We start from the raw sequence: 26,493 nt of genomic DNA on the forward strand, positions 1-26,493 counted from the left end.
AAGGCAGAACCAAAAATTGCTGCTTTAAATCTTGCATCTAAATCACTGAAATCTTGGCACTTGCCACAACTCGCCATTGCATTTACCCCTTGGTGTGCTTTCTAAAGTAAATTTAAATGTAAGAACGTTATGTGGTGTGTTATGATGTTTCAGTGAGTTATCTGTTGTCTATGTTAACACAGTGTTGCAGCAAGCAGCCTGTACTACTAGGCGATTCAAATTGCTGACTACTGACATTGTAGACGATCATTATGTGTGCATTAAGTGAAAATCAGTTCACTGATATAACAGACAGTCTATTAAATCTCAGTGGCGGGTTGTTTGATTTCCTTCTGCAAAAGGTGTTTTGTGCCCTGCAGAACACAGGCGGTCTTTGTGCATAGCGCTACCATCTTCAGGCTACCTGCGGATCTGCTGAACAGGAACCATCTCATCACTTACATTAACTAATGTCAAAACTCTGACAGTTCACTGCTCTTCTCACCCAGTAATCCGCATAACCTGCCAGTCTTGTGCTTACCTGGTGCCTGTTTTTTTAAACACACAGGGCCTCATAAAGAGTTGTACGTTAATGTACGTTAATGCCTCCACAGCTGCAATTTTCGCAGGTGAGGATTTGTGAAAATATGCCCATCGGAGCCATTGCAGCTGTGCCCAACTGCGTACACATAGGCAGCATCAGACACAGATCATGCAAACATCCACTTCCTGAGTGAGTCTAACCCTCGGGATTTTCACAGCCGGAATCCCGTACCCATCCCCTCTGAATCAGGCTCATAACACATAGTTACAAGGTTTGCAGGTATAATCATGCCATTCAGTTCCTCCCCCTTGTCACAGATGTAATGTACAGTGCCTCTTTAGGCTGTGGACCACGTGTGATGCCGGAGAAATATCCTTTTGTCCACTGCTACAGGTGCAGGACTCTGGACCCGATTCAGACCCGCTTGCTAGGCTGCGTTCGCACGCAGCCAGCCGATTGTTTGCAATCTGCGCATGCATAGGCATCGCAGTGCGCGAACTAGTCCGTGCATCGGGAAGCGTTCGCTCGCTGCGCATAGAAAGCTCGCTAGCGTGACAGGACAAGCCATTTGTGGGTGGTGACAGGGGATGGTCCATGAAAACAGGGGAGTGGTGGTGCGAACGCAGGCGTGCCTGGGCGTCCCAACGCCATTTCAGAGGCGTGTATAATTAAGACGCAGCGTCATAGTACACATCACATGGTTGTAAATCACACTGAATCACTCGCAGTGCTTGCGGTAGGGTATGGTCAGCCACAAGTGCTGTGATCGCTTCCGATGGTACTCGATGTTACCGATGGTTGCATGCACTTCCTGGACATGACATGGGAATGTGGGTGTCTTAAGACAGGCTGGTGTGCGTCTGCATACACAGAGCGATCGCACGCTAAGACATAGTGGACGTGGTATTGCCTTGCCGTGCGATCGCGGATTTGCATACTTTTGCTGCGTGCGAACACATCTAGCGAGCGGGTCTGAATCGAGTCCTCTGTCCCGAGTGCTGAGATAACACCTGTCTACTATTATGTCATCAAAGAAGAGTGTTGAATAGAGACTGTGGAATTGTATCACATGTAACTAGAACACTAGGAACTTTATGCTCTTATGCCAGAATGTATAGACTGCATACCTTACACAAATGTCATAAATTCGCCAATCAGCTCCCGACTTTCATTTTTTCAAACAGATGACAGATAGGAGCTGATTGGCTGGAGCACCATTATCATACGCAACAAATTTTAAAACTCGTTGTGTATGATAAAATTCATTGATGAATGGGCCCCTAAATGTGTTGCAGTAGAGGTCAGAATGGAATTACAGTATGGTGGTTATTCATGGGCCATCATGATGCTCGACCTTCATAGCAGGTTCAGAGGTAAATATTGGCCTATGTGGCCACATTTGAGTAGATCCAGCTATTCTATGCTCAGGCCAACTGACCTCATAACTTCCAGCTTCACAGCAGCCTCCTTAATATGTGCAGCCAATCAGCTTTTAGCTATCATTTATCTAGTGCCATCTGTGAAATGATTACTAGAAGCTGATAGGTTGTTACGGTTCTCCACCTGTCCTCTTTAAAGATTTGATACATCTTCTGCATAATAATCTGTTTTGCTCCCTTTCCCTAATAACTAAACAGCTTTAGTGCAGTGTTCATCCCTGAGAGGGTTAATGGTGGAGCTGCCACCTGCGAATTCACAGAGCAAATACTGGCAGCTCAGTTGAAAGGCACACTCTCATGTGAGTTCCTTCACGTGTGTTTAACTAGACAAGTCTCCAGCCCTTCCCCAGGCACAAGATTATCAGGTGTTTTCTTTCTGCTGCATTTTACGCTTCCCTACGCTGTAACCGTGCTGTTCCTTACGGTCAGAGCAGCTGATCCTGTCATCTACCTGGACAGCGTTTCTCCTTCTCTTGCACCTATTTTCAAGTACTCCAAATTTGACAGGACTACTTATTTTCACCCAAAAAAAACTGCTTTATGCTATTCTTCACCACTTGTACAAAGACGCTAATTATAAAAAATTGACACACCTTAAGTACCCCAAATAGCTTTATTAGGACTATTTGGGGTCATGTACATTGATCCCCAATGTTAGTGCATCTTTTAGGGGGTGTAAGACTGATCTCCCCAATTCTAACAGCACTTTTCGCCTGGTTTGCATTCACCGGGTTGCGCTTTCGTGTCTTTTAGAATCACAGGTACGCGCACGATAAGTTTCCGATGCTAAAATACGTGATGTAGGCAAAAAGTCCGGCATACAAAACTTTATCGCGTACGCGAAACTAATTGAATACGGGCCCATGTTTGAAAAATGACAGTTAGGAGCTGGTTGGCTGGTACTTTATCTCCATCCACTTTATCTCCATCCAAGGCTTAGTAAATAATCCCTTAATCTCTTTCCACTTTATCTCTCTCCAAGGTTTGATACATCTCTCCCTTATTTACATCTAATTCCACCTCATGTGGGCAAACCAAAGACAAACCATTGTGATTATGATCTGATCAGGAACGTTCAGGGGATGATCATGACTGGCCGAACATACATCTAACAATGACGGTCATCATGCCCGGTCTACAATCTAATTGTGCCAGATGATATTGCAAACAAAAAGCAACAGCTTCCCAAATTCCCCACATACATAGGTGGGCAAAGTGCACATGGATCCTGCCAGAAGGGCACTAGTTTGGGCTCCATTAAGAAACTTGAGACTTAAGAATAAATAAACAGAGCAACTAGGAGTTGTAGTGCAGGGTCACGTAGAGCCATAGGCTGCCTAACCCTATTACTGGGGAAGGCATTCTGAGTATTATTAGCACATTGGCTGTATACCAGACACTTATATCCTTAATTAATCAACTACATCAGTAGTTTTATTTTTGAAATTTCAATGTAAATCATTATGATAGGGTTTTTATGCTCATGTATCTAAAAGCAACTTATTGAAGAAATACATTTTATTCTGCCTTGAAAGAACAATAAAGTATGATTACAGTTTTCTACTCTCCCTCTTCTAGACGCAAAACCAGCTACCCCCTTTCCTTCTCAATTATACCTCTTTTGGTTCTTCTGATATATGGCTGTTGGCTCCTAAAGTATCCTTTTGGCTTCTATACTTATAAAAGCATCCATGTGTATTGTTATATATTTTAGTACTGTATAATATGAATTATTATTATTATTTCATTAAAAAAAAAATCCCATCCCAATACAGTGAGTAAGAACATTACATAACAAAGAGATACAAACAGGCAAAGTAGTGGACTTACAGAAAGCACAGAGCTGTGCATACAACATAATAGGCAGGGTGTACAACAGGTGTCAGAAAGAGCAGGCAGCACCAGTTAACATAGATGTGCTGTAGAAGTGGATGGGGTCAGAGTAGACAAGAGGAAGGAGGTAACAATCTGATAAATACCTGCTCTCAGCTACCAATACCTTTTTTCCCAGTCATCCGTCTTTTTGGCCCCAGTTGAAGATGCAAATTCATGAATGCTAAAGGCAAGAGCTGCTTTTTCCCTATTCTAGCTGCGTATATAAAGCAGTGCATCCAGATAACTTCTGAAAGTCTGCCAAAGTATATATGAACATGTCTATGAATGTTTTATTCATTATTTTATAAGGTGCATTTAATTCAGATCAAAGCACCTATTTGTTGCCAATCTTCATTTCCTGCACATCTCCAGCCTTAAAGTAGGAATAGAACATCCTCCAGCCAATCAGACCATTGGTATGCTCACAGCAGCAGAGCATATCAGCAGATGAGTGCAATGGTCTGTGCGAGGGCTAGGGCAGTGTCACAATGTGGGGAGGGGAATTTGAACAGGGTACCCCAAAAGCCCAGGGTAGTGAATTGAGGCTCCTATCCTACTAGGCTGGCAGATTGTGGTGTCTGAACATTGTGGTGGCCATTTTGTTTGCTGAGCCAATAGTACACAGTCTATCGATTCACAAGGAACTAGTGATTAAATTGAGGCATGAGGCACAAAATGTAGCTGCAAGGAAGTGTCTCTATTTTAAGCTTCAGAAATTTTTTCCCTTTTAATAATTTCCAAGTTAAGGAACTTCTACCTAATGGCATATGAACAGTTTCTTACTAATGAATCAGCTTTTATTTCGTCTAATTATAGTTTCCTCTGTAATATGAATGTGCCTGTCTCTTTTCTCCCTCTTATATAGTCTTTCTTATCCCTGGTAATCCTCTGGCTAAACTGATTGGGAGGTGGAAGTGCAGTTAGTACTTTCAGGGAAAATGATGTCTGAGGATTTAAGAGACACAGGAGTGGGTAGTGGGTTTATAGATGACGGGGATTTCCAATGTTCTGTATAAGACTGTTGGTGTAAAGTATGTGGGGGATTTATATATATATATATTCTATCAAGCTACAGTATCTGGAAGCAGAAATGCTCATACTCTGTCTTCAACCTGTGACCTGAACTACACTCTTAATAGTATTTCAGTTACTCTATATGGCATTATACAGTGGTCATCCTGCATCCTGTATTCACAAACCACGGTGTAGTAATTATGAGTTCATCTTCTGGTGACGGCAGCCCTGGAAAATGGCATACATGCAAATATTGTGTCACCCAGTCTGGTACTTTTTGTACATATTGGCTTTGATGTTGCTCCATATCTATGAATACAATAAAATAAAATCAGATCTTTTGGGGTAGAAAGGAAAATATGGTTGGCTTGCTGATGATCCTACTAGGCTCATGTCCCACCTCCTGCAATCCTGTAAACATGGCCATGCTGGTCACAGATCATTTTGTGTGCTCAACAGGCAGCAATTCTAATGAGTGGTTAGCCTAGCTACATCATTTTCTTTTCTTTTTTTTTTTTTTTTTACTGAACCCTAATAATTTTTTTACATATATATATAGTTCTGCAAGTTTTCATTGTATAAAGTAGTTGCAGGTTTGCCAACATTAATACAATTTGCAGAGAAACTGGGCTGGTACATTATGTACACAACACACTGTATAGAAATAGGGAATCATGCCCGCAACACATCCCATGAATACAATTGCATTGTATTGTGTTTAAATACTTCACTTCAATTATGTAAATGTATATAGAGCATAGGGGGTGAGATCTGCCTTCTGGATACTGGACAATTGAATTGTTACTATGTATTTAATCAATCTCATTGTGAATGAGTAATCTTTGGACTGTCCCTGGAAGTAAGGGGCAGGTGGTAAATATGTAACTTATATTTAAAGTGTAATGGTCTTTTAATGATTGGTCAGGAGATATTTGCAGGTTTGGTTTGCAAAGCAGTTATCTAGTCTTGTCTTTTAGTATATTAGAAGCTATTTCATCATTATATATGATGACTTTATTTGGCATAGTTATGGTATACTGTGCATGGGAAATGTATCAGTTACTGAGGGGGAGATGTATCAAGCCGTGGAGAGAGATAAAATAGTGAAGTCGCCCATAGCAACCAAATCGTTTCTAACTGTCATTTCTTAGACAGTGAGAGAGATAAAGTGGAGAAAGATAAGTATCAACCAATTAGCTCCTGCCATATCACAGGCTGTGTTTGAAAAATGACAGTTAGGAGCTGGTTGGTTGGTACTTTATCTCTCTACAAGGCTTAGTAAATAGACCCCATCAACCTTATAATTTTAAACTGAAAGCTCAATCTGAAGATTTCTAGGCTCCATTTATGTAAAGGCATATCTCCTAATTGTAGATGCACAGTAGGGGATGTAACTGTACAGTGAAAGAAAGGTGAAGGTCTAGAACCCCACAACATATGGGATGTAGTCAGCATCTCGACAGTCAGGATGCCAATGGTGACAATACCGACACCGGCATCCTGAAAGTCAGAATTCCCGATAGATTGCGGAGGTAAGTATTAGGGTTAGGGGGTGGATTATGGTTAGGGTAAGGGTGATCATACTTGCAGAAATCTGACGGGATTCTACCATTGGCATCCTTACTGCTGGGATCCCGTACCCAACCCCAAAATACTGGTTTGAGGCCCCCTTCCCTCCTTTGTTTGTCAAATAAAGAGCACATAATAAATAGAGTATTGCAGGCCCTACAGTGTCTACAGGGCACTAGGCAGTAGCCAGCACTGGATAATCCAGCCCTCTGGAGGTCTGTAATGTTCCTGCCCTGGAAAAGGAGGGTTTGTGCTTTACCGCTGCCTACATCTCTACAGCTCTGATTGCGCAGCAGTGCTAATCGTCCAATCAGTTTGTATGCCATGAATGCAGTATACACTATTAGTGAATTATAGGGTCTATTCATTATCCTTACCTTCTACAGAATTAGGTGAAAATTAAAATTAAGTATCAGGGACATTCATTATAAATGTAACACAGGAGATAACACGGATATCTCCTAAGGAATCGGTATGAAATACCGACTGAGGAGATGCCGGCTGTCAGTACAGTGATAGCAGCATCCTGATGGTTGTAATCCCGACAGTGTAATGGTGAGTACTGTTCCCCTGTCCTATTTACCCCCTAACTCCCCTTTTTTGTACCCTAATGCTAACCCTCCCTACCCCGCACCCTAACCCTCCCGGCAAGTACCTATGCCTAACCCTCCCCCTTAGTGCCTAACCCTAACCGTCCCTCTAGTGGTATCTGTACCTAACCCCCCCTGACTGGAGAATAGCCCTAACCTCCCCCCTCCCGCAGCTTAACCCTAAGTCCCCCTGACTGGAGCCTAACCCTAAGTCCCCCTGACTGGAGCCTAACCCTAAGTCCCCCTGGGGTGCCTAAGCCCTCCCCCCCCTCACAGCTAATACTTACCTTGCCCCGGTCTCCTTACGATCAGAATGCCAGCTGCCGGGATTCCGACGTCGACATCCCCAGTCATGTTGGGATTCCGTAGCGGGTGTTCTGCCATTGATCGGGATTCCAGCGACGGGATTTCAGCAGTCGGCATCCCGATCGCAGGGATATTAACCGCATCCCATCTCCTAATTACCTTTCAGTCCCGATCTGGGCAACTAAATTCATCAAGCTCTAGTAATGCTAAATTTTCTGAGATTCACAGCGGAAACCTTCATCATTTTCAGATGTCGCTGATTCCCAGACCCCACTCCTTCCCTATGAGACAGAGTCCGTGTTGCGAAGAGGTATCAATTTGCATCCCTCCATCCCTGTTCGGCTGCTTCCGCCGGACACCGGGTTCTTTGTGTCCATTTCTGAACCCAAGTTCACACATGCGCACTAGCACTGCTGAGTCAGACTGTCGGTGCTCAGTTTTACCTCTACTAATCTAGCGGTAATAAGGATCGCAGGGACAGCTGAGAGTTGGATACTTTATTATCGATGGCCTGGTTAATAAGCCCCTGTGCCATATTCGGTAGATTCGCTTTTGTAAATATACTAGAGATAGGTCCATAATTTCCAGGGACAGTCCGAGCTTTTATAAAAAAAATTGTACTCGAAAATGTCCATATTTTCAGTATTGACAAATAATTATAGGACCTGTAGTGCTGGAAGGTGATGTGCTTAGATGCAACAACACAACAGTACTGTGTGTGTCCCTGTAAATGATTTGAAAACGTTGTCCATGATGCCAATCTTGCATTACATTTATACTTACAAAAAGCAGTTAAAAATGTTATGCCTCAGTGCTCTACCCGATATATGACTCATCGATGGTCCCATGGAAATACAATCAGGCTGAAGACGGAATGGCTTTGTGCTTGGTCCCAATCGCTTTATACACTCTCACTTCCTGGTTCAATTTGCTGAAATAGAAATGGTTCTACGGAAAGAGAAGAGTGAGAAGTGGGATTTGTACTTGTGATGGATTTAATAAAGAGGCACATTGTCATAGGCAAATGTATTCCCAGAGAATATGTTCTCACTCTGCAGCATCTAGAACAGGGGTCTTCAAACTTGGCCCTCCAGATGCTGTGGAACTACACATCCCAGCATGCACTGCACATAGTTTTAGCATGCTGTTATATCAAAAAGGTGGCAGTGCATGCTGGGATGTGTAGTTCCACAGCAGCTGGAGGGCCAAGTTTGAAGACCCCTGATCTAGAAGGTAACAGTGGATATTTTACTGCAGTCACCTTCTGTGAACATGAGTTCACTCAACTATTGCTCTCCATTGAAAATAGCTGGCAGCTCCGAGGTGCTGTGTGCTGTTCATACAACCTGAGAGGTGATTTATGACCCTGGTCCTATTTGATGTAGCCGCAAGCAGAAAATCATGATGTAATTGTCTTACATCAAAGTAAAGAAGTCTGTCTTAAGTAGGAACAAAGTGTACAAACGGTGCATGTATTGTAAATATTGCACCAGGGTGTAGAATAACAAGCCATACAAACATGAGCTCATTTAAATATTGCTATACAAATTTAGGCAAAATCCGAATATATTACTATAAAATGTAATAAACAATAAATCTATTGTAGGCACGCATTTAATCGTTTTTAGAGTTTATATGTACTTCTGACCCATTTTGTGGTGTGAATCTGATCTGCCTATTTCTAGGTAATATTATTGAATTGATAGTCTGCAATCTCTTGAATATTTGGCCTACAAAATGGCTGGTCCAACTATTTGCAGTTCATTGTACACTTTGAAGCAGGCTTGCCGACAATCTGGCTGTCTCTTCTGGGAGGAGGCAGCCAGCTCGGCACAGCGGGGGACGTGACACGATTTTGATGGTGGGACCGGAGGCGGGGCCACACGATCAATGCCCCGCCCCCAATACACAATACCGAGATTACCAGCATTGTGTAGCTGGGGACGGGGCCACGATGACACGATTCAGTGTGAATCGCGTCATCAACTCCCCCCGGACCGGCCAGAAGCCGGCGGGGAGTGCGGGCGGGTGGCGATGGCCGGGAGACTTGCCCACTCTTCCGGGGGTTGGGAGCGACACCCGATTTTCGGAAGGCTCCCGGCAATTTTGGAAAAGTAGGCAAGTATGCTTTGAAGTCTCACTTTAACTAAAGCTATTTCTTACAAAGAAGCTGGTGCAGTTTAAGAGAGGAGGGAACCTGTGTGCAGACTCCGTACAGGCCCCCTCCTCTGCGGCGCAGGAGACTCTGGCATTGTGCCAGAGTCTGTTGCGCATGCGCTGGTCTCCGGTAACATGGAGCCCGAACCAGGATCCCAGAGACTTCTCTACTGCGCATGCGCAAATCTCCATTTTCCTGGTGGTTTGGCTGCTGCTGCAGCACCGATGCGGGACTGAGTGGTAAGTATTAAACATAGGTGCAGGGTGTGCGGCGTGGGCTCCCCTAAACCCAGGGCCCCGTGTGCACCCATTATAGGTATGCCAATGCAAAGAAGGCACAAGAAAAAGGAATTGAGACATCCCTGCGTTCGTACTTACTACCAAAAGAATATAAATATAAATGTTGCTGTAGCCGTGCTAAAATACTAAACAAATTTATTTTTATTTAATTTTTTTTATTTCTTAACAAATAGTAATAAATACAGTGAAATGCAACAAGAAAAAAATTGGTACAGCTTGTACCAGACAATGGGGCCTATTCATCAACACTAAAATAAAGTTTTTAAGGACATTTTCCTTAAATAACGTTATTTTGGTATTCATGAACATACTTAACACAGGAGATATCACAGATATCTCCTTGCTAAGTCCCCCTGCGTTCATTTCCACACTCCCCATACATTAATATGGGGATGTGGAAATTATGGTATTCATCAAATTCCGAAAATTATCAATTTTCGGAATTTGATGCAGTTACTATTCGCCACTGTGAGGTGGCGAATAGCAGAATCCACTTACCTGTATCAGCGTGTGCAGGTCCCCCGACGAGTCCCTCCGGCGCTCTGCTCTGTCCTCAGGCTCCGGAGGCTGGTCTGTCATGTGTGCTCCCCAGCAGAGCACAAGAAAGTTTAGAAAAAGAAAAAAAAAATTATTTTTTTTATAATCTGTCATGTGGTCTGCAGGGAAACCACATGACAGACCAGCAGGACAGAGCCGGAGGCTGCTGCGCGGACAGGTAAGTCGGGGGGGGGGGGAGGTGAGCGGGGAGGGGGGGGGGGGGGGAGGGGGGGTACGAAACTTACCGCATCTGTAGGCAGTGCTGCGCATGCGCTGGTTTTACAGATGTAACAGCGCATGCGCAGCACTGTTTCCAGATGCGATAAGGTAGTGTAGGCAGGGAAAAGTATCTATTTCCCGAAAAGCTGTCATCGCAAAAATGACAGCTTTTCGGAATAGATACTTATGGAGAGGTGGAATGATGAATTCCACCTATAATTAGCTAGAACTCCATGAGAGTTCTAAAGCTAATTATCTCCATTGAATTTTTACGTTTAATGAATAGGCCCCAATATTGTAACATGTCTAATTATTGTTGAATAGTTGCACCTAAAGTCTTAATAAGACCATTACACAATCAGTAGTAACAGTATACATATAAATACATAAATAAAAATAAATACAAATTAAAAAAAATAAAAGGAAAAAAAAAACAATCGGATCAAACATGAATCCACTGTTATTAAAATAGCTGAGTCATTTGGGATAGTGTATATGTGCTCCAATAGTTCTGCACTTTTACAATCCAAATGATAAACATGGTTCCAAAAAATACAGCTGAATTAATTTAAATAGTTTGTATGTTGTAATAGTTCAACATATATCCATTCTGTAAAGATAAACTTGCAGAGTCATAAGTAAAGCCTTTGAACCATCTGTTGAATATCACCTGTGGCACGCATAATCTTTATGCTGGGTACACACTGACAGAATTATCACCCCTTGTTTCACTGAACAGGCGATATATATCTGTAGTGCCCGATGGGTGTGTACAGATGATGTCTCTAAACGATGTTGTTCACAGACATATCACATCTGCCCTGCAACACAACCAACACTGATTTATCTTGCAGATATATCGGCACGTCTGGCTGTGTGTGCGGGCGACGCGCTTACCGCCATAGAGTTGCTGCAGGGACCCGCCGGTGACTGACATCTCAAGTGGGCGGGCAAATTTAAATGTCCGGCCAGTTGTGATGTCAGAGAAGACTCATCGGCCGAACAACTGGTAAGTATGTATGCACTTACCAATCATTACATAGATCGGCCATGTGGATAAAAAGCTTTCGAAAATTGTTAAAGACAGCTGCCCATAATTGTACTTTGATTATGTCACTTCTAAAAAGAGTTGCAACAAAGTATCGGCACTTAGGGGGAGATTTATCAAAGCTTGTAGAGAGATAAAATGTGACTTTCATTTCTCTCACTGTCCGAGTCTTCAGCGCTAAGGGTAATTCTTCCAGACGTTATCCAGCACTCAGGCGAATTGTTGTCTCAGGATAACAATAAAGGGAATGAGCCGCACAGCTTTGAAGCCCGGGGAGGATGTCTTGTACAGTGTCAACAGAAGGTGCTCATTGAGCTTTGGCACCGTTCTGTATATGCTCTTTCCTGATTCATTAGCATTGTCTCAAAGTTGCTGTCACCAGGACATATTGTGGCCTTTCCAGAGTATCTTTCCATCCTTGCTGCTATTCCTGACCAATTGGTAATGTAAGTGTATGTTGTCAATGGCAGAAAGGACCTATTGAGCTTTTCAGGTCTATCTGTCTGTACATATACACTATTATTATTATTATTATTATTATTATTATTATCATCCTTTATATGGCACCACAACGGTTCCGCAGCGCCTAACAAGTACAAAAACAAAGTACAGAAACAGTACATAAAAGAAGTTGAACAGAACAAGAAAACACTGACATACAGTATAAGACATTGCAGGACAAGTACATGGTATATAAACATTGCTGCAACAGTAGCAGGATGGCAAAAGTCAAGGGTTAGGTGCTGTTATAAGGAGTATAGAGTAGATAACAATATACAGTGCCTTGCAAAAGTATTCACCCCCTTGGCTTTTTCCCTTTTTTGTTACATTACAACCTGTGTTTTATATATATATATATATATATATATATATATATATAAATTTTATGAGATGGATCTGCACAAAATAGTCTAATTTGGTGAAATGAAATGAGAAGAATATATATAAAAAAGAATCTTTATAAATACAATTCGGAAAATTGGCATGTGCATATGTAATCATCCCCTTTGCTATAAAGCCCCTCGAAAGTTCTGGTGCAATCAATTACCTTCAGAAGTCACATAATTTGTGAAATGAAGTCCGCCTGTGTGAAATCTAAGTGTCACATAATCTGTCAGTATAAATATAAACACACCTTTTCTGAAAGGCCCCAGAGGCTGCAACACCACTAAGCAAGAGGCATCACACCATGAAGACCAAGGAGCTCTCCAAACAAGTCAGGGACAAAGTTGTTTACATGTACAATTCTGGGTTGGGTTATAAAAAAAATATCCAAATCTTTGATGATCCCCCAGAGCACCATTATATCCATCATCATCAAATGGAAAGAACAACAACAACAAACCTGCCAAGAAAGGGCCACCCACCAAAACTCACAGACCGGGCAAGGAGGGCATTAATCAGAGAGGCAGCGCAGAGACCAAAGGTATCCCTGAAGGAGCTGCAGAGTTCCACAGCAGAGACTGGTGTATCTGTGCATGTGACCACAATAAGCCGTACACTCCATAGAGCTGGGCTTTATGGAAAAGTGGCCAGAAAAAGCCATTACTTAGTGATAAAAATAAGAAGACACAATTTGAGTTTGCCAAAAGGCATGAGGGTGACTCCGCAATTGTATGGAGGAAGTTGCTCTGGTCAGATGAGACTAAAATTGAACTTTTCGGCCACCACTGGTGCAAACCCAACACATCCCATCACCCCAAGAACACCATCCCCACAGTGAAACATGGTGGTGGCAGCATCATGCTGTGGGGATGTTTTTCAGCAGCAGGGACTGGGAAACTGTTTTGAGTCAAGGGAAAGATGGATGGTACTAAATATAGGGATATTCTTGAGCAAAACCTGTTTCAGTCTGCCTGTGATTTGAGACTGGGACGGAGGTTCACCTTCCAGCAGGACAATGACCCGAAGCATACTGCTAAAGCAACACTCGAGTGGTTTAAGGGGAAACATTTAAATGTGTTGGAATGGCCTAGCCAAAGCCCAGATATCAATTCAATTGAGAATCTGTGGTCAGACTTGAAGATTGCTGTTCACAAGCAGAAACCTTCCAACATGAAGGAGCTGGAGCAGTTTTGCCTTGAGGAATGGGCAAAAATCCCAGGGGCAAGATGTGGCAAGCTCATAGAGAATTATCCGAAGCAACTTGCAGCTGTAATTGCCGCAAAAGGTGGCTCGACAAAGTACTGACTTTAAGAGGGTGAATAGTTGTGCACACTGAAGTTTTCTGTTATGTTCTCCTAAATGTTGTTGGATTCACAATATAAAAAAAAAAACACAACTTCAAAGTTGTAGACATGTTCTGTGAATGAAATGATGCACACCTTCAATCAATCCATTTTAATTCCAGGTTGTGAGGCAACAAAACATGAAAAATGCAAAGAGGGGTGAATATTTTTGCAAGGTACTGTAAGTAAAGGAAGGAGAAGCACATGAGGGAAGAGGTCCCTGCTCGTGAGAGCTTACATTCTAAAGGGGGAGGGCACACAGACAGGGGTGACACAGATGGGGTAGACAATGAGCATGGGACAGAGGGTTAGGATGACAGATGGGTGGATTCCTGTTTTACATTATGTGAGCAAGTAAGATGGAGTAAGATTTACACCTCTGACATTCTACTTTACGTGACAGTTTTTGTAGGTGTCTGTGGAAAGCCATGGTTGTTACTGTATGGTTAAGGTCTGAACCAGCAGTCTCAGGTAAATGTAGAAATTGGTGAAAGTAGTTGTTGTAAAGAGATGTTCAGATGTAAAATAATGGTAAGTTGTGATAGAGTGTGGATTCCATAAGGCACATTTATTGATTTGGAGGGTGATGGGGGACACGTGGGCTTTGCAGGATATTTATTCCACAGTAAAACCGCTGTGTGTGTGGGGCCTGGATTTGGTGCTATGTCACCAGATAATAAGAGCAGAAGGATAGAGAAGTAGATATAGTTGTAGGAGGTGTGTAAAAGTTTTTTATAGTGACACAATGAGGGTGTAATAGTCAATGTATGATGAAAAGAAAGCACATGACTTTTAAGAGGAGGGGAGTGAATCAATACGGCTGCAATGAGCACAGAGAGGTGAGATAGAGGGCAAGTTAAGGATGTTATATCCTTAGAGAAAATATAAAGAATAGTTTTGATGAAAAGAAATGTGTAGTACATGGTGAGTATTAGGTTTGTTACTATTAGACAAATTTTAAGGAAATCCGTTTTTTAATCTGAAATACCTTAGATGTTTGTCAAAGTTTGTTCAACTGTTTGAGTAACTGTTACTTTGTGCCTTTAACACATGGGGCTCTATTTATTAACATTATTTTGACTAAAATAAAGTGAAAAAGGGTGAAAAAGGGATTAGCACCGGGGGTAGCAGCAGCGACCGGTCGGCGCATGCATGGGCACTTAATCACGGTATTTTGTGCGAAAATACCGTGATAAGGCTCCGAAGTGGATTCACAGGGACAGAGCTTTATCGCAAGCTCTGTCCCTGCAAGGGGTTTGTAGTAAATCCCTTTGATATTGCCTGAATTCGCAATGCGAACTCAGTCATTAATATCACACTACAATCTGCATTCAATATGCGGATTGTAATAAATAGAGCCCTTGGTGCTTTTAAACCCAGCTGCCCCTATACTGAATATAAAGGAGTGGTATCCTTGATTAAGACAGGCTACATCTGACTCAATTAGTCTGCTGATCAAAGGAGATAACTTGCTCTGAGTTGGAGCAAAAATCAGGCCAGATATATACCATAAACTATGCTTCACTGAACAATACATGTAAAAACAAATCTATGCAAGAGATTAAATATCACATACATTTAAAACTGCACATGACTGCATGAAGGTCTATGCAGAGTATATATGCAGTAGGCAGGATGAAAGATGAAATATCACATACCTGAGGGATGAAATGAAATAAACAGATGATTAGTCCATATTCATGCAGGGTAACTGTTATGTTATCACACTTTGTGCCTTTAACACTTGTGGGTCTATTTACTAAGCAGTATTAGGAGACAGAGTGTAAAGTGATAAGTCTGTGATAAGGTGCCAGCCAATCAGCTCCCAACTGTCATTTTTCAAACACAGCCTGTGAGATGGCAGTTGGGAGCTGATTGGCTGGCACTTATCACAGACTTATCACTTTTCACTCTGTCTCATAACACTGCTTAGTAAATAGACCCCTTAGTGCTTTTAAACCCTACTACCAAACAGCCCCAGCTGCCCCACTACATAAATAGGCTGTGCTGGATGACTGCAGGGAAAATTCTTCCCATAATGTAAATACCTGCCCCAATTCAACTAAAACACCCAGATGTCTGGCATATGTGCCTACTGACTCTACTTTCTAGGGACAATCCCCTAAAGATTAGACGCATTTCCCACCATCTATTATTCTCTGGGAAGTAAGAGACGATTGTTGTTGAACCTGCATATAAAACAGAAAAATTTAGCATATTATAAAATTCAATAAAATGTGACATAATGGAGAGTGTAGCCCTCCAGGGTCCGTCAATACATAACCTAAACTAAATTACTCACAACGAGTCTGAGAGCACTGGCTCAGCAGCAAAATGTTTCAAGACCATTTATAAAAATTGCAATATAAATGAAGGTGGGCCATTATACCTAGAATAGAACATAATAACAGCAACATATATCCATTCACAATGTTAACCAAATGCCACCAATGCTGAATAATGCACTAGGGTGGCAATTCAGACCAATGCAAACCGTGATTGCCTGTATGACATAATCTTCAAGTCTTTTTAGTTGTTTTACTATCGCTGCAAATATGATGCTACCATTATTTTCATGTGCCCATAAATGTCATCATTAGTATCATCACTTGTGCCAGCCCCATGCTGGATGCAAGAGATAAGTCAGAAACATGCTTCCCTTCTCCATACACACAGATTCACACAGGGCTTTACATACAATCCCAGCTCACACTCTGAAATGCCCACTTTCACAAAAAGAGAGTTCCAGCCAAGTTCCGTCCGACTCGCATTGGTGCCACAGAGATCCGTCATCAGGCCCTCGGTGTGCGTATGATAGTAGGTGAGCAGCCATGTAACAAGAATAAGGGGTCTATGTACTAAGAATTGGAGACAGAGAAAGTGGACAGAGATAAAGTACCAACCAATCAGCTCCTGTCATTTTTCAAACACAGCCGGTAAAGTAACAGGAGCTGATTGGTTGGTACTTTATCTCCACCCACTTTAGCTCTTTCCAATTCTTAGTACATAGACCCCTAAAAGTGTAAAGATAAAAATATCCATTCTGGAACAGTGATAACTAGATTCTGTTTAGAGGATATATGTGTTATTTTCTTTTATTGTGTGTGTGTGTGTGTATGACCCCAATTAATTAGTAGAAACTGACACATAGGGAGTAAATTTACTAAAGTGAGAGTTTCTAGAAGTGGAGATGTTGCCCATAGCAACCAATCAGATTCTAGCTATTATCTTCTATAAGGTGCTAGTTATATGTTAAGTAGAATCTGATTGGTTGCTATGGGCAACATATAACCCATAACCAGGAAATCACAAAATGTGCTATTTGTCTTTGACAAAGCACACCTGACACATGTACAGAAGCACACAGCAAACGAGGCCCACCCCTGCATGACCCCATATGACCTGTTCTCAACTTCAAAACTTATTATTTATTTAATATATATCCTGTACTAATGAGGTTTACAGCATTAATGTCAATTTATTCATATTGAAATAAAACATTGACTCCTCGGCCGTTATGTATCTAATCCCAAACTAGCAGCACCCTCCCCGTGTCATTAGCAGTTTAAAAGGACACAATGGTAAATAAAAACAGTTTATTTTAAGTTGCTTATTTCTTCCAGCATGTCTGACCTCTGTGAGACCACAGGTTGCCCCGGCTTCTGTTGGTGTTTCTCTCATCCAAACCAGTCTGACCCCTCAGCTTCTGTTCCTACCTTTTATGTGTATGTTATTTGACATACAATATGCCGAGATATTGCTGCCAAGGCTCTGGCAGGGAAAACATAACGCTAGTATAATTATCTAGGTCTGCAGCCACGGGCAGTAGGAATCTAGTGGAATAAATAATGTATTCTATCATTTTTCACTGTGCCGTATAATCACAGGTGACATGCCCTCACACATACATACTACTATCACAGACTTCATTCATAAACTTCAATTCACAAGTCAGTAGCTGTAACCTGAAACTCCCAACCGTCCTATGTTTCCGATTTCATGGCGCCTGCTTAAAAAGAAGTTTTTTTTCCTTTCTTACATACTACCTCCTCTTTAATAAATATGCAACTACCAAAAAAAAATTGAAATAAAAAGTGCATAAACCTCTTTATTCGTGCCGTGGCTTCCCTAGAGAGGGTGGGGGTGCTATAAATGTGAAATTTCCTGCCTTTTCTCAGTCCCTGCATTAAGGTGAAACAAGGGAGGCGTGTATTCTTGTTTGTAGCTGAATTCTTTTCCAAAGGGTTCAAAGAGCGTTTCATTAACAGTGCCGCTTGTTTGCTCAGCGTGATGTTGTAAATTAGGTTGTGTCTTTTGGAAGATTCCTTTGCAAATATGTCTGCTGGCAGGGCAATAAATAGGTCTTTTTAAGGTTTGGGGGCATCCAGTGCCGCAGAGTAACCTCTGAAAGGGCAGTCCTGGAACTTAAAGGTTTTATTGATAAACAAGCAGCCCTTTTTTCTAGCCTTTGATTTCTGATTCTCTAATATTTTTACGGGATAGATATGATAAAACCGTTACAGGTTATCATCTCCCATTCCCCCCAGGCTCCATACGGAACATTTTGTCTTGGAAATTAAGACGGTAAAAAAAAAATTCCAGTGTTGCAAAAATCAGGACTGTACTGTAAGAACCAGGACGTGTCTGAACTGTATGGATATCACCGTGGCGGTGCAGAGGTTAAGTCCATTCTTGTATATTGATAAGTGCGGTTACTGAGTAAAGAGGGAGGACTTCAAAGAGACAGACATCTGTGATAAAGTTCAAAGCAGGTGTAAACAGGTGGTTACAGAAAGTTCAGGGATGGCTCATTGTTGGAATGAAGGTGAGGAGAGAAGAGGCAGGGAGACAATGCACCTAGTAGGTGGCCTAGTCAGCAGGCCAGGACCTTGTTCCAACACACTGCAAAGAGGATGAGATAAAAGTGCAATCGCTTGGCTAAAAGGAACAATACATCTAAACATGTCATATTTATTTATTTCATCCCAAAATAGGCACCCATCTTCATGTAAAAATTAATTGACATTATTTAATCCTCCTGAATATCTAGACTCAAACACAGGTGTAGAGCAAGTTCTGGTCAGTTTAGAGAAGGAAGAAATCACCCCAGTTTGCCCTATATTGTTTTGATTACACCTTTAAAGCATTCCTGCGTATGCTCCCGGAAAAGTGGGCAAGCCTCCCAGCCGGCCACCTCCCGCTCACATTCCCTCGGACCCCCCCGCACCCACACACACCCCCGCAGCCGGAGGGGGAGAGGGCTGATGAAGCGATTTGTGCTGAACTGCATCATCATGGCCCTGCCCCCTGCTTCACAATGCCGGTAATCTTGACATGGTGCCACGTCACAACCTCCCGCTGTGCCACCCAGACTAACCCCTCGCGAAGGGGGCAGCTAGAATGTTGGCAAGTATGCTTTAAAGCAGTGGTTGACAACCTTAATTGGGGTGTGAGCTACTTGAGAAAAATGAAACCTGAAGAGCTACTAAAGTGATAGAAATAAAATCTGGCTAATAACCAAACAATTCGAGGTCATTTCATTAAAATGTTTAATAGAAAACAACAATGCATTTCATTAAAACAGTGATATTGTTGCAATGTGTAAATAAAATGTAAGATAGGCAGGAGTCACTTGCTGTGTTCGTCACATATTGTGCCGCTCTGCCGTGACGTAGACGCCATTGGAGGAACCACGGGGAAGCTCCTCAGGCGATTGCTGTAGCCACTAAGGCAATCACTTGACACGTTCCCCGTGGCTCCAGCTATGGCGTTGATGCCACAGGGAAGCGTGCATCAGAGGTCACTTCCACTTCCACGTTGACTCCTAGCTGACTCTGCAGTACTGCAGCTAGGCAAACTACCAAAATTATGACTGCGAGCTACCAGTTGCTCACGAGCTATGGGTTGGAGACCACTGCTCTGAGAACCTTTTCTGAAACAGTTTTAAATAATAAATTGTGCTACATGTACAACTAAAAGGACTGGTGGGGAGATGTATCAAACCTTGGAGAAAGATAAAATATCAACCAATCAGCTTCTAACTGTCATTTTTCAAACACAGCCTGTAAAGTGACAGTTAGAAGCTGACTGGTACTTTATCTCTCTCCAAAGTTTAATACATCTTCCCCTGGGGGTGACTATAATGTGTCTTATGCTGGGTACACACCACTATGTGTGTACGCAGTGACGATGCAATGTAACAATAAGTAAGGCTCATTTTTGACAGTAAAATCTACATCCCTGCAGCTTTATGTAACATCACGCACCAACTTACGCAGAAGTGTGCCCAATTTTGCAGAAATTTGCATGGATACATGGGCGCCTACAGGACTGCAAGCATTTGCACTGTGGGTGCCGATTGAGGCCTGCCTTGCCAAGTGGGAGTCAGGCTCACAACACACCTACTTTTGTTCTACAGGACAAGATTTTTTAAATGAGCTGGCAGGGGTGAAAAAATTGCATAGTCAAACGATTCTTAATGTTGGCAAGATTTGTGGCCGGCAGTTCAGCTTACTGCTTTCTATCTGATCCTGAGATACCCATTCCTGTTAGTATCGCTGAGTCTGTTAGTGCCTTCTCCGTATTCTATGAGAAGCTGGGAATGTTATTTTGAGAAAACAACACAGGTCTTTGTATAATTTCCCAGCTGCTCCCTGAGCATATAAAACGATTACTTATCAGCTCCCTTTAGCCCAGGGATTTTTTAAGCTGTTTAGCAAATTCCAATATAACCACACAGTCATGGCCATGATCACCGCAGGCAGGGCAAGTTAACCCGTCAAATTACGGATATTGTTGCGAGCATCATTGTTGGAGAAATCCCCCCCAGTCTTGTTCTAATGAGACATTACAATGACATGCAGATACTGATGCCTAGAGCAGACAATGATATTTAATGATGGCAATTGATAACAAATTAACCACTATGTTACTGGCTCATTAGAATACATGAGAATCACTGTATGTGACAGGCTGCTGCATGTAAATACTGCCATATCATACGTCTGTCATATACAGGGAGGGGAAATTGTCATCGGCCTAGTGCTTATTGCTGTGTAAAATTAAATGTAATCTAATATTACAACTTTTCCAGTAAAAATAAAACCTGTTTAATAGTTTTCATTACTGTGCACCTTCAGATAACTTACATCAATTGACATTTTCTTAGGCAAATTTTACTAAATACAATGTACGTCATTTCTGTGCTTTACAGTCATGTCTTTATATAACCAGGAGGGGCTGATTATTTCCCTTGTTCTTGAGAAAGAAATCACAGAACTCTGCACTGGTTGGTGCAGAAGGCACAGCAGTTCTGTGCTGTAACCGACGGCCAGAGAAATTTACAACTGTCTAATGTTAGTGCTAAAAAGCATAGAAAAGATTGTGTATATAGAAAAGATTAATATTTAGTTGCTGAAATTAGGTGAACTTTATTGAAAATACATTTATATACCAGTCCAAGATTTAGTAAATGAGCAGGTCCCCTGATGTGTGTAACGGTCCCGGCGGGAAATTTTGTTCAGGGTTGTCAAAGTCCCTCCTCTGTCAACCTCACATAGGCGTCTGATCTACGGAGGTCCTTACATTTGGTCACTGATTTCGCCTTGGATGGATCTAAACTTTTAAATCTTTTGTAAGGTGAAAAATCCCTTTGATTCTTGCTTTAATGTTCCTCTCAAAATGATTCTTTTTGTATAGAGAATTGTGTTAAGATGCATTAATATGTTAATATAGGACAATATATTTAATTGCATGCAATGAAATCACTCTTTGTGACCTGTGGGTGTTTGCATACAGCGCACATACGAATTTAGACACTTTTGTGTATGTTCGTCCTGTTCTGAGTGTTATGGAATTTGTCTGGATCGTGCCATGAAATTGGCCGTTTCGGGCGGCCACTATGTGAGCACAGGAAGCCTGTTAGTATGGAGCTAGTGCAAGTGCTGATACTAATGCAGCAGCCGTCATAAAATGAATGGGCGACACAGGTTTCCACTTACAGGCGCACAAATCCCCCACCTTAGCCCTATGGATTCTCTCATTACCATGAGGTAATAAATATGGCTCCTGTGGTTGTCAGTAACTACAGCCACTTTGCGTCCGATTCAGATTCAGCCCAAGAGACTGCAAAGAAGCCTGTGTGTTCATTCCTCACTAAAGACTGTAGTGATGTGCTGGTCTCTTCTACATGCTTGTACTCTTCAATGGTCAGTGGCACTGATAAATATATGGAGAGCAGCCCAGTTTGTGTTTAGCCTGCTTGTCACAATGATTTATAGTGTACATTCTAACACCCTGCACCTATCACAACCCATGCAGTTCCTCTTTGCAGTGTCGCTCTCTGCTCTGGGATGTCTCTCTCTGCTCTGGTACTTCTAGCACACTCTGCTATTGCAACAAACTGCCAAGGTACAGACGTGAGTATGCTAGCAGCACCAGAGCAGAGAGCGACACCCCAGGCAGGAAAGAGGAACTATATATGGGGTGTGAGAGGTGCAGGGTGCTAGAATGAACACTAGATTATCACACTACTGTGTCTATTTATGAAGCGGCGATTAAGCCTAAACTCAGGCGACTGTGTACACCGAAAAAAGGGCCTGTGTCACTGTTTCACAGGATTGAGTCAATTGATCATGTGCAGAAAAGCTTAGATTTTGCTGCTTACGGTACAAATAACAACGCTATCTCAGGATGCAATTAGTTCTAACCATCAAAGCAGTCCAGCAAAGTCAGAAGGATCTATCATCCTTCTATAAGACAATAAGGAGTGCATTATCTTATATATTGTGTATCTAATGCACCATAGTCAATGGATCGTTTTCTAAGTGCAATCTTTCTATTTGCAGATCCTCCAGTAGCAGCAGCAGTAAGATCTCACTTTCTAGACTGCCCAGATGCTCACAGTGATTACTGCTTCCACGGAACGTGCAGGTTTCTAGTGCAGGAGGCAGAACCAGCCTGTGTGTAAGTCACCAACGGTTTCTCATTCTGTTACTAACATTCTTGTAGTTACTGTTTGTGAATGAACATGAGGCTGATTTTGAATTTTGAGCATAGCAAAAAAAGCAAGTAACTTTGCACCTTTGTAGCCAGTGTAACAGAGGATTTAGGTGTGAGAGGGGTGTGTCCAGAGACTCCTAACCATACTTACCGACTTTTATTATCTGCTCCCCAGGAGAAGCCCGGAGAGCAGACACCACTGGCCACTTTAGGGGTTCCTATGTCATTAGGCCCCACTAACGTTACATCAAACTGGCGCAAATCGCGGTAGCGCAAGGAGGAGGCGGGGCGAAATTATGACATTTTGCATCATTTAGCCCCGCCCCTTCCATACGGAGCCGCGATTCCCGGCAATTATCTCCCCATCCTGCCCACTTCACTAGGAAGTAGGCAGTATGCAGGAGATCCGGATACTCTTCTGGGGGTGCGGGGGGGCTCCCAGAAAATTCTGCATGGAATAAAAAATAAATGGATTTGCACCAACGTTCGGTTTTTTTTACCGAATCTTATTGGCTATCCAAAACTCGTGACAGCTGAAACCCAATAAGATTCGGGAAAAAAAAACGAACGGAACCGAGTAGAACCGAGCCTGCACATCCTTTACAACATGTTTTTTTTTCCAGATACAAAGTCACTTGCAACCAACTCAGAATCAGTCCCTATATGTGTAACTGTTGTTTTCATTCATAGAGGGCAATTCAGACCAGCTCACTAGGGGACATTCTTTACTGTACGACAATACAGCACCTTATTCTCCCCTAAAGATCCGCTTATTTTGCCTAAAGTAATGAATGAATTGGCTGCATGTTTGACAAGCAGAAAGTTGGATGTGAAGCTGAAATGTGAGCAGCTCCAATTCCTGAGCTGTTTTTACTTAAACTATTATTATCGTTTATTTTGTGTCACCAATAATTGTCAGATTCCAGTTAACCTACCAGTATGTTTTTGGATGTTTTTTACATTAAAACTCCACGTGGATGGGCCACGAATGGTAATAGAACTCACGACCTCAGTGCTGTGAAGCAACAATTCTAACCACTATGCCACCAAGCTGCACAATCATTGACAAATTACTCCCAGCAGTTGTTAAACAACATATCCCAGTAGGCACTGGCAAGAAATATCTCCTGCATATCCTTCCAGTCAGCGGCTGACTGTGTATGCTGGGACATGTAGTTCCACAACAGCAGAAAAAAAAAATGAGATAAAGTTGAATTGAATAGAACACTGCCCAAACCCACATTATTATAAAGCAAAATATATTTTTTTTTCTTCACCATAATATAATGACTTCGATAGTGTGAAAAAGGAAGCATAGGATAATGTGAAGCTAAAAATCAGCACGCATTAGCCTCCACAGTCCGCTTAAGCAAGGTTCTTGTTTATCTGATGGCAAATTGGACTAAATTCAGGCAGCACTAATACCATACTTACCTACTCTCCCAAAGATTGCTGGAGCCTCACAATTTTTCAGGTAGTCCCCCACACCACCGGGAGAGTGGATGGATCTCCCACATCCCACCCACTTCCTAGACAAGTGGGCAGGATGGAGAGGTAATACCGGGAATCATGGCTCCATATGGAGGGAGTGGGGCTAAAATGACAGGAATTGCATAATTTTAACCCCACCCCTTACTCACGAATTTCCGATTTGCAGCATTTTGCAGCAACAGGGATGGGGCTTAGTGTGAGCGCCTGGCCTGGCCCCACCCTCCGAAGTGGCCAGCTGCATCTCCTCTTCGGCCTTCTCTGGGAGAGTAGAAACAAAATGTAGGCAAGTATGACTAATACAGGATAAGGAGTGCTAGGCCCATTTTGGTCATCACCATTGGCGGGATGTACTAAAGGGGAAAATGCGGTAAAACCCCATATGTACAAAGCATCATCCCGGTGGCATACCCAATAGAAGCCTATGGGCTTTTTATCGGGACGCTCCTCCTTGGGAGGGATCCGATCAGATCCCTTGCATCACTTCTCGCTGCCCGTGCCCTTCTGCACATGCGCAGAAGGACGCCAGAGGGACTTCTGGGTGATAAACCGGAAGTCCCTCTTTCCGGAGCCATCACAAAGGACCTCTCTTATTGGGAGAGCTGTGCTTTGTGATATTCTAGGTACATACCGCTGTAATCAACCGCGGTATGTACCCAAAAACAGGGGGGATGTACTGCATCGCCTTTGCGATGCTTAGTACATCCCGCCCCATGTCTCTATTTTATGTATCAGCATCAGTGAATTGGGATCAGTTTTCCATGTTTTATTATACTATAAAAACATACTGGGAGGATGCCCAAATCTTTAACAGGATTAAAATTAAATTTTTATGGTAACTCAAATTGATACTTTTCGCTATTTCAGCAGGACGCATTTAATTGGTGGTTTGGTTTGGTTTGTTTTATTTTAAAGTTCCAACTATGCATTATACAGTACATTGATATGATGTTATATAAAAATCCACTGCACAGTCCTTCTTACTTTATTTTGAGTTACTGACAAAAATCTGTGATGGAATTGTTGAAAGATAGGAAAAAGCTGCCAGGCCGACCGGTGGTGCACATATGTCTCAAGCTTCAGGTCTCAGTAAGAAAAATGATTCTGTAATATCAATATTACACATTTCCCTTTAATTCTACACTTAACTGAACTTACTCAACATTATGACATTTCTGTTGACCGTTAAATATGAATTTAGTATTTCAGCCTAGAGAAGGAGTCACAAATGCCACAGGAGGGCTTCAGGGTGTTGATATTATGTCAAGTCCATAAGTAAATACAGGGGTAATCCCAGGATCTGTGATTGCAGATGTGTCCTCATACACCTAGCCTCAATACTCTAATGCACAAGACGCCTGACGCAAGTGATGCGTCTCTGTTGAAATTGGACGAGACAAACCGCTTCATGTGACTGCACTGATTAATTTGATATGCAACACTTATATATCTGTGTGTGTCTGACTTCATACGAAGCACAACGGAACTTGGCGTGAAAAAATGCTGCTGCACCGTAGCACTTCGTATACAGATTCAGACTCATTCGCACACAGATATACAAGTATTGCATATCATATTAATAAGTGCAGGTTCGTGAAGCAGTTTGTCACATCCAATTTCAACTAAGACGCATTTTTAGGCAAAAAAAGGAAAGGACATGGCAATAGTGTATGAGGACACATCTGTATTATTGCCTAACTAGAGGAAAGACTGTGGGCCTGATTCAGACCTGGTCACAAGCGCTGAGCGCTGGCAACCGGGTCGATGGTGGCCCAGAGCGCATGCGCATGACGGAGACGGCTCCGTTGTGCGCATGCGCGAGACCTGGATAGCGACGGGCACTCCGACGCTTTGGGTTTTGCACCAAAGGGGGTGAGCTGTCGATGTTGAGTGACAGCTCGCCCCCTTTGGTGGGCGGGCCGGGGGGTGGCCGGCCAAACGGAGGCATTCCCAACGGAACGCTTGCTGTTTGGGGGCGGCCCCACTGACATCACCAGTGATGTCAGTGTGAGAGCTTCCGGCTCTGTTAGAGCCGAAAGCTCTCTGGGGCTTGCGGCCACAAGATCCTACCACAAGGGTCTCGTCGCAAGCCCGATGGCCGTGGTGGTCTTGACCACCGCGAGCATCAACATGGCCGCTCGCTGTAGCTGTGGGTGGTCACCCACAGCTATGCGAGCGGCCAGGAGGCCGTTCAAAAAAA

The 26,493-nt window shown here is 42.6% G+C and overlaps 1 protein-coding gene across 1 annotated transcript in view; it reads left to right on the top strand.

Annotated features, from left to right (window-relative positions):
* Window positions 1-26,493, top strand: part of TGFA (transforming growth factor alpha) — a 60,046-nt gene that overhangs the window by 20,394 nt on the left and 13,159 nt on the right. The window contains exon 3 of the mRNA XM_088470829.1: window positions 22,652-22,769. Coding sequence (XP_088326955.1) covers window positions 22,652-22,769 — 118 coding nt within the window. The remainder of the gene's footprint in view (window positions 1-22,651; window positions 22,770-26,493) is intronic.

This window comes from Taudactylus pleione, unplaced genomic scaffold, assembly GCF_031769625.1.
Source record: "Taudactylus pleione unplaced genomic scaffold, aTauple2 ptg000105l, whole genome shotgun sequence".
NCBI lineage: Eukaryota > Metazoa > Chordata > Amphibia > Anura > Myobatrachidae > Taudactylus > Taudactylus pleione.